The 14,291-nt window shown below is 39.6% G+C and overlaps 1 protein-coding gene across 1 annotated transcript in view; it reads right to left on the bottom strand.

The window, feature by feature from the left end:
* Nucleotides 1-1,578: 1,578 nt before the first annotated feature.
* The window catches only part of doc2a (double C2-like domains, alpha), a 78,486-nt gene continuing 65,773 nt past the window's right edge, over nucleotides 1,579-14,291 (bottom strand). Inside the window, exons 8-11 of the mRNA XM_042504543.1 lie at nucleotides 11,407-11,624; nucleotides 6,492-6,573; nucleotides 3,472-3,568; nucleotides 1,579-2,169 (exon numbers count right to left, since the gene is read on the bottom strand). Coding sequence (XP_042360477.1) covers nucleotides 2,033-2,169; nucleotides 3,472-3,568; nucleotides 6,492-6,573; nucleotides 11,407-11,624 — 534 coding nt within the window. The 3' untranslated portion in view covers nucleotides 1,579-2,032. The remainder of the gene's footprint in view (nucleotides 2,170-3,471; nucleotides 3,569-6,491; nucleotides 6,574-11,406; nucleotides 11,625-14,291) is intronic.

The following is a 14,291-nucleotide window of genomic DNA, read 5'->3' on the forward strand; positions in this document are numbered from 1 at the left end:
GAGATTCCCTAACTGTGCACACCTTTAAAGATAGTTGTAGAAATAAATAAAATATAACACCTCAGTTTTCCAGACGAATTTCTGCTCTGAGTTCAGTGTCCTGAACTCGCCAAATTGTCATAAATATTGCCTCAAGCTGCCGCATAATGATCCCTAGCTTGACATCAGTGTAAAAATTAAAGTTAAGTATTCCATCCAAGGACGTGCCCCCAGTCTTTTCACTATAATTAGACTAAAAACCAAAGTTACAATATTGAAAATGATCTCCAGCAACACATTAACTTTAATTACATTTGGTTTTGTTGATCATCAGCTATCATTGTACGTGTTGTATCGTTGTTTGATACGCCTGAACTCAGGGCCCTCTCGGTGTAGAGAGATGCAGGGATGAGTCCTAAAAACTGAAAATGATCTACAATTAAGCACTTTTTGGTTCCCTCATCTCAAAGTGTTTTTTAACGGGTTTTTGGTTAGATGCCTGAAATGAGGTCTGTTCTTAAACCAAGATTTTTACATTTTGTTCTGCAATGTAAATTATATCAGTGAATAACCTTGTTGTTTGATTTTGAAGCTTTTACTTGTCTCAAAACAAACAAGGCAAACAAGTAGCTCAATGATACTACAGAACGTCATCATGCCAAACATGGCTTTATAGTCTTGTTGTGGTGGTAACGATGACGTCATGCAACTGTAGTGTAGTTTGTCTATAACCTAACATTAGCTTTTTGCTTCTGAGGAATGCATTTAGGCTTAAAAAAATCGCATAAGTGATGTTCAATTATGAAGATTATCTTGCTGGATATAACGTATCCAAGGTGAAAGTGGGCTGGTATGGTCCAGTAGGCTACTCTGTACCACTGAAAGATTCAGTGCTGGTACGTAGTGGTGTATTGGTAGTTGCTGAGTAAATGTGCAGGTTACCGAGGAGGAAGTGGGTATACGCTCCAGTGGCAAAAAGCCATTGGAGCGTATACGAGCTTCCTTCTTCACAATATACACCAATCAGCCAAAACAGTCAAACCAGTGGTTGGTGAAGTGAATAACATTGAACATTTCATCACAAGGCCATGTTTTGCTGGGAGACCTTGGGTAGGGTATACATGTGGATGCCACTTGACATGCTCCACCCACTCAAACACCGCAGACCAAGTACCCCTCCTCATGGCAACTGCACTCCCTGATGCTGGTCATGCTGTACCACAATCTAACATGGAGCCTCCTTGGTTCTGACATGGGTCTGACGTGGCTCTGACATGTCAAGGCATGAAAACAGGACCTCTGGGGGGTGTCCTGTGGTGTCTGGGTGGCGGATTCTTTGAGTCCTGTCGGTTTTGAGTTGTGGTACCAGCACGTGCCACAGATGCTCACTCACATTGTGATCTGAGAAATTTTGGGGGGGGCAGCAATGCCATTGGGGAGTGCAGTTGCCATGACAGGCAGTACTTGGTCTGCAACAGTTTTTGGGTGGGTGGGGCATGTCAATTGGTATCCACATGAATGCCAGAACTGAAGGTTTCTCAGCAGAACATTGCATTGTAACAAAATGAACAATGTTATACACTTCACCTGTCAGTGGTTTGAATGTTTTGGGTTATTGGTGTACATAAATAGTAGTTAAATATTTAACAAATCTTTACGTTATAGTAGAAAACAAACCCATGCAGTTTCATGTTTTCAAGAGCTAGTCTGAGTACAGCTGTGTTTCAATTCAATCTTTGTTAGTTCCACCCCTCATCAGTTGAGTATATGGGTCTAATGCGGTTGTGTATGTATGTGTTCTGGTGTTAATGTTGACGGTGTTGATGGAGCTTCTTCTTCTGTATGACTCAATGATCAATAATGAAGGCACACCACCATGCTGCTGCAGCTTTGCCCTGCTCTCCACAGGCCATGGTGGCTCTTACTATAACACACTTTTCCTCTCACTTGCTGCTGATTCTTGTGGTGAAGTTGCTCGAGTCCGTCCCATAAAGAGGATCTCTGTGAACCATGTGATCACTGACAGCGATCTTCTACTGAGTGCTCTGCGGGTTTAGTCGTGGCTGAGGGTTCGCGGCAGCTCATTGGTCAGGATGTGCCACCGCTCCACCCTCATGCCCTTGTTCTTTAGGCAGTCCATCCAGTGACGGAGGCCATCACCTTGGGAGTGACAGCTCAGACAGACACCACCTGAACAAACAGCAAACAGATAACAACAAGTGTCGACACTTAGTCTCAGTGCCACTTTGAATTCTGAACTCCAGTATTCTGGACAAACAACACTACAAGGTGCTCTGTGGTGATTTAGTTAACCTTGAGATGTGCAGAATTTTTTGCAACCAATCGACCACAGTAGACCACATCTTTTCACTGGCCCAAGGTTCAACTGTTTGGTCTGGACTGTTGTCCATCCAGGGGAATTTTTAAATATGTAGTTTTTGTTCAGCTCAAACTGAAAAGTCCAAAAGTCCAGACCCAATGAGGTAGGTGTGAAAAGCTCCTTAATATCCAGTATCTACATGAGGAACAATTATAGCAATAAACTAGAATTACCATAACACAGTTTCGTGCCTTTGTATACCATAATCTAATCAGTTCATCCTTGAGTCCAAGTAGACATATGTGCCATATCTGAAGGTATTTCCCCAAGCTGTTCTTAAGAGATTGCTTTCTGAGAATGAGATGGATGCAAGGTCACAGTGCCCTTGACCTTTAAACTATAACCACTAAAATGTAATCACTTCATCAGTGAGTCCAAGAGGACAGTTGCGCCAAATCTGAAGAAATTTCTCTCAAGGTGTTCTTGAGATATTGCCACAGCCACAGTTATCGCCAGTGCGGAGGCATAACAAACCTTTTAAGTGTACATGTGAGGACCTGACTGTTGTTTTAAGACAAACAGAAAACACAAAATGACCTTTAAACTCTTGCTGGAGATATCTTTGGTGTTATAGTTGTATTTTTGATGGTAAACTCCAGCTGGCGCCCATTTTGATAATGCTTTTGCTTTGGAAAAACAGCAGGAGACCAAACACAAGCTACAGGTCTAATTAAGTTGTGATCTTGGGGTGAGTTATGGGTACCCTCGAGTGCTCTTTGTTTCCATAATTAACAAGAATATGAACATGATGATAGCTAGAAACTGAGTAATCATTAAAAATAGAGGTGAAAAGGGAGCCCAATCAGGATTACAGTTGGTAAGATAAACATACACAAGCTTTGACAGAACAGCTTTGCCAACACTAATGAGCAGCATGTGTTAAATTCATTAATATTTACAGCTGAATCAGGGGATCATTTCCTGTTTATTTTGTGATTATTTAATCAGACATTATCCACTTATCCATGAAACAAAATCCTGAGACTTTTGCACAAAGGCCACACAGTTCAGAGAGGTCTCTCTGGACCGCTGGGTCTCTTCCGCATAATTTTGTGTTCAAAGTGAAACTCAGTGAGAGGTTCAGAGATCAGAATGGACCATCGATGTCTCACCTATGAAGTCATTGGAGCGTCCCAGGTCGTAGTCCCACACCGTCACCTCCAGCGTCTTGTTTGTGAGCTCCGACAGGGAAATCTCGTAGAAGAACTCCTGCAGCGATCAAACACATGCAGGGATTTGGATTTAAAAGGCAATACAGGTCTGCGAAGTCCAGCGTTTAAAATAACCGACATCATGTTGTGTTGACTATGTTATATCTGAAGGATATTCACATGTAAGCTTGATGATTTTCTTTTGTTTTTCTTATTGTCAACATGTTGACAGCACAAGTATTGTGTATCAAAGCCTGTTACATCTTCTTCCACTATACCTTAGAGCTCTTTCGCTGTCCAAAAATATCAAAGAGCCAAAATGTTACACTAGGTGACATGTTTCTTCAATACCATGAACACACACTCTGTAGCTTTCACTGTATTCCACACAGCACCAAATGTGAACACTTTATTTGATAAAAACTACAATGACCAGCTGTTTTAGGACATTACTGAGTTTTATTTTTTAACATGCCACTATATATTTATACCTTATACCTTAAATATACCTTGTATATTTGTAAAGATTTCTCTCCTTGGTAGGAACTGATTGGTTTGGAGCTGAGAACCACAGACAGGAAGTCAGAAAGTATCAAAAAATGGACTGGTGCATTGTTGGTTTGATTGAGATTTGTTGACAATCAAGCAAAAATATAGAATAACATAAGTCTCATTGTTCAATGAGTGTTCAAGAGTCATACACGTCTTCCTGAGCTGTCTTTTCAAAGTAAGAATTGACCATGTCAAGATCTCACTATATTTTTTTAAATGGACTCTGGAAAGAGTTTTCAGACAATCCCCCCCAAAAAGAAGAAAACAAGGGTTTTAACCATTTTAAAGGGTTTTAACTACATCTAAGATACCTTTGTATCAATATTAATGCCTTATTTATTAGCTCAAGTGCATATGTGAGTCAGCCGGAAGTCCATTCATTGCTATCAGAACCTCTGTGATTCTGATCATAGATGTATTCAGAGATTTGGATACAGTGATGAAGATGGTTTCAAAGAGTTAAACACCAAAGGAGTAACAAGTTCGATCGCCCATTCACAGTGACAAATAAAAAAAAAAGACACAAATCTAGCAGGTCACAAGGAATGTGTGTACCACAGCCACTAAATTAGAATCTACACATTCTCATCCAACTCGTCAAATAAGGCAGCTTAATCAGTGGCCCCATCATGCTTCTCTGTTAGGTCATGCTTTTCATTATTTCATCATTTTTTTCCCCATTTTCTGTTTTAGGTCTATTTTGTGCAACTCTGTCTCATATCATTTCAGGTCCCCACATCCTGTCAAGTTTCCCTCCTGTGTGATTACCTGCCCTGCCTTCATGTGTTTCACCTGTGTCCTGTCATCTTACTCTCCCAATTGTGTGTAAAAGCCGGCTGTTCCCTTCCTTCTGTGCCAGTTTATCTCTGTCTCTTGTACCAAGCACTTCAGCAGTATTTCCTTGTGTTCACTTTCTCATGCCTGCTGGTATTTGATTTTTCTGTCACTCTGCCTTTGCTTAGCCCTTTTTTGGATTTATTTGCCTTTCTGAATGAACACTCCTGTATTGGACACATCTTTGTGATTAAAGACCTTGATTATCACTTACCTAATCTAGCTCTGAGTTGTGCATGTGGGTCTATTCCCTGTGAGCTTTAGAGGCCTTATGCTTTAAACTATGACACTTTAAAATATCCCTCAAATGCCAGTTTTGGATAATTAGGGATCTTGTATCAATTTTCGTTTGTTCCATGTGTTATGTCTTTTCAAAAAGAACATCCGTAACCAAAGGAAACATAGGCTGCAACACCAAAAGCACTTTCAGTTTAGGCAGCAAAACTACTTTGTTAGTTTTATTCTATTTCAGTGAACCTTTAACCATGTAACCATGTGTCTATTGCCCTTGGAGCATTATACAAAATTAAGCACACCTGTGGTAGGTGTAACATGCCCTCTTTATACCGACTGGAAAGGAAACAGGGCCAGTCTCCACTGCCAAGTGTCAGCGAATGGTTACAGGTTGCTTTTAATTCATGAAATGGTGTTTACATATGTAAACATTCAATTTAGAAAAAAATCATGGTTTTGGTTGAAATACTTACTTACTTAGTAAGAGAGTTAAGAAGTATTTCATTGATATAAAGAAGGCCCTCACATAAAACTAGGCCGTTTCTGCAGTAGAAAGATGCAAACCACAGTTCGTCTTAACATACTACCTACGTTATTATGACACAAAGCTGGCTGAAAGTTGCCGTAGTATCCTTTTAACAAGCATGTGACATAAATGATATATGTAAACAGTAAGTCATGTGGCATGACCATCAGATGACTTAAAAATCCTCAAAACTGACCTTTGGTTTTAAGCACTTACACTAAAAGCGGTCTCCTGGGTCAAAGTCTTGTGTTAGTTTGACCAATCTGCCAACCTCCCATCCCACATAAGCAGCTTTTCTTGCTTTCTACATCATTGCAGCTTTACACTAGCATGGAAAGCCCAGTGTGTCCCATTAAGATGCTGAAGAGTGTATATGTATCAGAAACATATGCTAACTGACCAAGGTGCCGTATTTAACACCCTAGAAATGCTGATTAAACACGCTGGTTAAAACAGCATCTAAAGTAGTTATTATCTTCTTTTTTTCTGACCATATATGATCCAGTAGTGTGATTGTAAACACCACTGAGCACTGCCTGATTTCTGACATGAAAATAATTAAATTAAGTCCAGGAGAGGCAAAGTATCTATCTCTATAAATATTCTGGTTATGATTTATGTGGGAGAAACACTGGAGACATTTTCTCTGAGAGGAAGACAGGTGTTTAGAAACAGAAGATGAAGCATTAGAGAGGTCTTTTCCTGCAGAAGGGAAGAGAGCATGAGCTCATTAATGTGATCTCAGTGGAGCACGTATGGAGCTGATGTGGAGCTCAGGTTGGTCGGTATTTGAGTTGCCGTGGCAGCCTGAGTGGGGGCTTCTGGGGGTTCTTACCTCATTGAATTCAGGGTTGAGGGTCTTTTTCATCACTGCTGTTTTGTGCTTGGATTTTTTCTGTATGTCTGGCTTCAGGTATCTGACGGCAGGAAGAGAGAACAGGAACAAGCACATTAGTTTTTTCCGGAAGAAAGGTTGACAGTTCCAAGTCTGTCTAACCTGTGTGTAACCAGGTTTGGTCATAAATGTACTCCAACCACACCAAACAGTAATATTACAGTGTACTAGAGTACACCTGTACATCATGATATCACATTGTTTAGGAGTAGAAAAGTTATCAGTGTTTGAGTCAGTCAAACATTAGGTTTAGGAAAAATCACAGAGGGGCATTTTGTTGGCTGAGACATTTCAATGCCACAGTTCAAATCTCCCAGTTCAAGTCTTTCTAATCTCTAAATAATTCCCCAGCATATATTCAGAGTGGTCATGTACAAACAATATAAATATTTTTTTCTGTAATTACATTTTTTTTCGTTTTACTGTGCCATATATTTCTTTCCAATATAAATTCATTATATATTGTCTCTATATGTCTCTATTCTGTTATATTTTCTATATTTATGTATTTCTAATTTTTTCTTTATATTTTCTCGAATTCGACATACATTTGAGATTTACTCTTTTTCTAAATATTCTTTCAATACTTTATCTTATAAAATGTTTTACTCTGTTTTTCTGAAAATATGTACATAGTGTTGCAGTTCAGATCTAAACATTTCAGGCTTCCTAAATTCTACAATAATCCCTCATTACAGCATAAATAAAGAGCTGTCATATACAAGCAGTCGTTATTTGTTTGTTAAATAATATTTTCTCTGACTTGATATATATTTCTCAAATGTTTTATATATATTTTTATGTTATATTGCATTTTTATTTTTTCTCTATTTATTTGTTTTCTTATAATCAATGTATATATTTGCCTTTCAATCGTTAAGTATTTATATACACCTTTCTGTTTGATTATGCGCACCTTGTGCACTGTTTATGCAGCAACAAAGCACTTCACTGCACAATGAATTGTGTGTGACAAATAAATCTTAAAGTCTTTGTGATCTGAGATTAGCCTCCGTTAATCACGTTAGAGCAGTGACTTGCAGACACTTTAATAAAAAGCTTAATATTTGCATCATGTATTGCTGCGAGCCTAATTAGAAAGTCATTAATAAGAGGAAACACAACAATGTGGAATTACATGACTGGGAATGATGCAGTATGCTTAATTAAAACAATGTGTGAGTGCTGGGAGTGAACATTTGCTCTCTGCAGGATTATTCTCATCCTGCAGTCTGATGAAATTGTGTAAATCATCATTAATGGGACCGTAATTAATAATAAATCATAGTGGGTCAATTTTACAGTGCAACACGCACACGCACACACACACACACATAGTTGTACTTATCTCTTTGTGAGGACCGTCATTGAAATAGTGGATTCCCTAGCCCCTTATCCTAACCTTAACCATCACAACTAACCCCAACCTCTATCCCAATCCTAGTTGCAACCTGAATCCTAAAACCAAGTTTTAACCAGCAAACAGTCTTTTGAAGAAGCAAGGACTGGTCAAAATGTCCTCACTTTTCAAAAATGTCCTCACTCTGCAGAAAAACTATTTTTGGTCCTCACTATGTAGCCTGTACAAGAAAAACACACATACACAAACTGTGGGTTCAGTGATTCACAGTTGGCAGACAGTAGGACAGGGAAGCTCCACACATCTTCATCATCATTAGTGGTCACTGCTGTAGCGGAGCCGCTTCAACAAAGAAAGCTGTGCTGTGATTGGTTCTGACCAGTTTGAACAGATGAAGAAATAATAAAGATGGGCTCCTCTTTATCACAGTTACTTCTCTGCTGCACACTTATAGGGGGAGGACAGACAGCTGGGACCCTTGGTATACTTCGATCTGTCTAATGAGCACATTTACTCAAGTACTGTGTTCAAGTAAAAATCCATAGTACATGTATCTCCATTCAAACTAACTATACTTCTATTCTACTACATCTCAGAGGGAAAAAATGTACTCTTACTGCACTACATTTATCTGACAGCTTTAGTGACGTTACAGAGTACAGTTATGTTTTTTGTTAATTTTTTAAAATGTATTCGGAGTTTCACAAGACATTAAAATTGTTTGATAAATGTCAGACTGATATCACCCTTTTTGCTGCGGTTGAAATGTATTAGAATTAAATACAATTATCGCCTCACGGTTGTATGCCTTCAAGAACACATCTAGTTGCACTTACAGTTTACATCCATGTCTGTGAAAACATCGATGCTTCACACACATCTTTCCTCCTCTGCAGCACAGAAGATCTCTACAATCAGCAATCAGTGTAAAGATGGATGCTCAAGATGAGTATCACCAATTCAGTATCAGACCAGATGTCTCCCTTCTGTTCCTGACATATGATGTTGACCTGAAAAGTGTTTGTTTTTTTCGTAATATTATGATGTCACAGTGCAGATGACCTTTAACCTTCTGTATATGTGTCAGCACTTTATAACTACATGCTATTAGACATTTGTGTGAAATTTTTGTGAGGTCATGGTGACCCTGATCTTTGACCTTAGACAACCAAATTCTAATTAGTTTACTCTTAAGTCCAAGTGGATGTTTGTGCCAAATTTGGAATTACCTCTAGGTGTTTTTTTGAGATATTGTGTTCACAAGAATGAAACGGATGCAAGGTCACAGTGACCTAATCATTGACCATAAAAATCTAATCAGTTCATTGCTGAGTCCAAGCAGATGTTTGGGCCAAATGTGAATCCCTCAAGGCATGTTTGAGATATCTTATTCACAAGAGTGAAGTGGAAGAGGTCACAGTGACCTCGATCTTTGACCTTTGACCACATAATTCTAATCAGTTTATTCTTTTGTCCAAGTGGACATTTGGGCCAAATTTGAAGAAATTATTATTATTATATTGTGTTCACAAGAATTAGACAGATGCAAGGTCACAGTGACCTTGATCTTTGACCATCAAAATGTTACCAGTTCATCTTTAAGTCCAAGTGGACATTTATGCCAAATTTGAAAAAAATCCCTTGAGGCATTCTTGAGATATCATATTCACAAGACTGACAGACAACGTCATAGTGACATCTGACACCAAATTCTAATCAGCTCATCCTTGAGTCCAATTGGATGTTTGTGCCAAATTTGGTGAAACTCTCTCAAGGTGTTCTTGAGATACAACATTCAACAAAATGGAACGGACAGACGGTCAACCCCAAAACATAATGTCTCCAGTCATGGCTATCACTGCCATGGAGGCATAAAAACAAAAAATGGATATAAAGATAATAGCAAAGTCAGACTGATCAGAGAGGAGCAGGCGGGCAGGACTGTCTGGACCTTTAGAGGCAAAATTGGCCCGCTTTAATTAAAGTGATGTATTGGCTGAAGCTGAGCTGTGACACAGCATGCTGATACTCTGGATGCTGCAGTGAATTCTAAAACTGGCGAATCTCTGTGAGTTCACTAGACCTCTTAGCTGTCAGTCGCCTCCTTGTTCTGGCTCAGACTCAGTTTGTATTCAGATAGTGTGCGACAGAAAAAAACTCTCCTCCTCTTCAAAGCCGGCATCCCTTGAGGAAACGAAAGCAAAGAGAAGCCTCTAAATCCCCGACTCTGTCCGACAGTGTTTCCTCAGACAGACGTACTGCTTTGCCTGTTTCCTTGTCCTCGCTGATTATCCTTCCTGCTGTGAAACATATGGTGCTTCTGTAACTCCATCATTGATTAAAAAAGTTAATAAGATTGAATTTTTATTTGTCTCATTAGTGCAGAAGTCTTGCGCTGGAATGTAACTTTTAGTACATTTACTTAAATGCGGTACTTAGGTACAAATCTGAGGTACTCTTACATACGTCTTTTCATGCTACTTTATGCTTGTGTTCCACTACATTTATCTGACAGCTTTAGTTATTTTAATAATAAATCAAGAATTTTTCACAATAAGTATGTTTTGTTTGAATTAAACTATCCAACTGTTTAAACAAGTAAGCTGAAACGATTAGTCCATTTATCAAGTAGTCTGCTGACAGAAGATTAATTGGACCACATTTTGATAATTCATGCTCATAATTTAAAACTGTTTTTGGCATGTGACAGATGCTTTCAAGCTCTTCGCTCACTCTATCACTTCCCAGACAACTCTCCTTAACTTTACCTTCAGACAAATTTGACAGGAACAAATATTTGATTTAGATTTAAGTTAATCTTCCATAAAAGAATTATGTCTTTTGTTGTGAGAGCTGGTTGTAATAACCAAAGAGCTGCTGTGATTAGACTGCTCGTTCTGGGATGACCTTAAAACACAACATAATTTAGCCAAGCAGGAAATGCTCCTGGATCAACATTGCAATCAACCAATCGCAACCATCTGACATCATCAGTGTGCTGCTGCTGTGCAGCAAGGTAACTTGCAATAAAGAAACCCTAGTGATCAGTCCTAAAACACAGAAATCAGTTCACATTTCAGCACCTTCGGTTCCCTTGATTCAATTTCAGGTGTTGTTGCACCAAAATTACTCCTTTTTTGTTATCCACATCGGGCATGTTTTCTCAATGTGTGGGAACCACGCAATATGTGGTTGAAAATTCTGTTCCAGAGGACGGCAAAAAGTTAAAATATTTTAACTTTAGACGGCAATGCAGTCTACTGTTGCTATTTGCCAGTATTCTCAGCTGGCCTTGCCTAATTTTACTGTCCTGCTCTTATTCACTTAAATGGCATCTGGTTTGCTGTCTGTCATCTGCCGAATTCCACGTGAATGCGGTGTTACTGAGGAATCTGATTAACTTTACTAACTTAAATGAAGAAAACTTAGCTTAGCTCAGAGGAAGCTCAAAGGAGATCTGAAAGAAGCCCAAATAAAATATGCCAGAGCTCTTACATTTTGACGTAGGGGTCGGAGAACCCATTGACGTCCATAGCTGCCAGATGGGCGCAACGCTTCACACCCACACAGAGACCTCCGTTGCGACGTCCTTCACCTCCTTCCCCTCCTCCTCCATTTACGTCTTTCTCCTCTGAACTGAGCGGAGGCAGAAACTGCAGGGAGAGGAGAAGACGACCTCTCTCCTCCAGGCTGTGCAGCTGCTCATTCTCCCACTGTGAACAAAGTCAGAGTAAACAGATTAGTTTAGTCAAATTAGATGGTTTCATTAGTTTGGTTGAAATAAAAGGTGTAGTTGTCGTTGATGAGGTGGGTGTATTACTGTGTAGATGTGTAGGTTACCAAGGAGGAGGATTATTCACCAATTTTAACTCTTTTCATTAGTTAATTTTAGAATAAAACCACAGAATCATGTTTTAGATTTTCAAAACAAATGATGGAAGAAACTCTCTGAAGGAAACTCCTGCATAAATCAAGGCACTGCTTGTTTGGACCCTAAAAGCCTTTATTATGGTTGCTATATTAAAACAAAAAGAAATAACAGATAAGCAATGAGCCTCAAAGATTCAAACCAAAAAAAAAAAGTCTTTTTTTTAGGAGTTTTGTTTCCATTTGTCTTCCATTTTGGTACTTTTTCCGATGTGTCTGGCTTTTATTAAGGACTCAGTGAAGCTGGCAGGACCTGATTGCCTCTGGTATTTCCAGCTGCTTTCGCTTCAGGTGCTTCAAATTGAAAATATTCCAACATTTCATATCTAGCCATCGGTGTCACTCCCCCAGGTGAGGGCATCACGGACACCGAACTCACAATCTGTGATTTGCTCCTCTGAGGATTCATTTTGTTCATGTCGACTCGGTCGCTCTGGATGTTTTGGTATTTCTTGTCAGATTGTCCAGACTCTCTCTCTCTGAGCGAGGCTGGACTCTCAGCTGTTATAATCAATTTCAAAACCAGATTTTTATGCCACTGCAGCATTACATTTTCTGGTTGTACCTCCATCCATCCGAACGCACGTAGGTCAGTCTGGCCATACATCCATCTGTCCATCCTATTTTTCGTAAACCTAATATTTCAAGAATGCCTCAAGAGATTTTCATAACATTTAGCACAAACGTCCACTTGGACTCAACAATGAAGTGATCACATTTTGGTGGTTATAGATCAAAGGTCAAGGTCACTGTGACATTGTATCCATTTCATTCTCATGAGAGCAATATCTTAAGAAAGCTTTGGGGAATACCTTCAGATTTGGCACAAACGGCCAACTGGACTCAACCATTAACTTATGGTGGTCAAAGGTAAAGGTAACCGTGACCTTGCATCTGTCTCATTCACATGAAAGCAATATTTCAAGAAGGAAGGAATTTTACTCAAATTTGGCACAAACGTTGACTTGGACTAGAGAATGAGCTTGTGAGAATTTGGTGGTCGAAGATCAAAGGTCAAAGTCATGGGGACCTAACAAAGCACATTTCTGGCCAAAAATATCTAAGAGGATATGGTTAGGTGCTAACATTTCATATTCAAAAAGTCAAAGGTCAACGTAACTGTCACGTCATAATTTTCTGCAAAAACACTTTTCTTGTTGTTACTGAACATCCTAAATCAGGAACAGAAGGAAAGACATTTGGTGAGATGAACCGGTTACACTATTCTTGGGTTTTCACCTTGAAACTGTTTCGATTTTAAAGATATTGGGGGAAAGATGTGTATGAAGCATCCCTGTTTAGAGATATGAACGTAAACTGTAAGTGCAACTGGACTGGTTTGTGGAAGACTTCCAAACTATGGATTGACAACATAAGATTTCTGCAGTTTTCGCTTACGTTATCACCAAAATCACCACAGAGGAGTCTTAGCAGGAAGAAACACAGTATTATTTCTGCAGATTAGATAAAGTCGAAGCAAAGATGCAAATAGAATTAAAGAGCGCCAGTGGTCCTCTAATTGTGTATAGGTAGAGTCAAAGTGTCGGCCATGACCGGATGACAAATGTATTAAATCTGCGTTAAGCTTTGTCTGAGAACTGACCTGCAATTTGTGGGTGTTAAGCCTTTTGAGTCCAGCTTTAATCCCATTTTCGACTTTAATTTCATCCCAAAATGCACCCACAAAGAAGAGATCATGAGACACACATGACCACATCCTGATGGTGTTCATTAAAACTCAACTCACCGCTGCTGTTTAATTTGATCTTTGTGGTCATGACACAGCAGCTGGGGAGACGATCGATAGTTTAATCCTCCTTCTTTGTCTCGCCCCCTCCTGTCTCTGTTAGACTCTCTCCTCCAAAAATTCACCTCATCCCCCACCAGTCCTCATTACACACACGCAGTTTACCACCTGCAACTCTCACTTTGATCAGCTCATCCCCCTCCCCTCTTTGACCTTTCACCACACTTAAAGAGAGCAAGGAGCTTTAGTTTTTGTCTGTTTGAACAAAAGAAAAAAAGATGAAAATGATATTCACATTACTAAATGCTTCCTACAAATTCAGTTGTCGTTCAGCTCCAGAGAGAGCCTGCTTCCCAGCACCCTTCACAATAAAACTGCAGCTAAGAAAAGCAAAAGAAAAAGGTCAGGAAATAAGCAGATCGATGGCTTTTACCCTGAGCCAGCAGAGCTCGGCAGGATTTCTCTCCCGCCCACCTCTGATTGGTGGGAGAGGCACTGTAGATGAACCCTGGATGCACTGGTTGAGATTTCAGCTCAGCTACATTTTTACAAAGTCAGCCTCTCTGGGTGAAATGAAACAAGCAATCGGTCCTGCAGCCCCCAGATATCTGCCTCAGTCCATACTTCAATGAACATGCTGGAGGAAATGTCATCAGGCCACAGGTTCATGTTCCAGATGAGCGGCCGACGGACAGCCGCAGCGACA

This window comes from Plectropomus leopardus, chromosome 17 (genome assembly GCF_008729295.1).
Source record: "Plectropomus leopardus isolate mb chromosome 17, YSFRI_Pleo_2.0, whole genome shotgun sequence".
Classification (NCBI taxonomy): Eukaryota; Metazoa; Chordata; class Actinopteri; order Perciformes; family Serranidae; genus Plectropomus; species Plectropomus leopardus.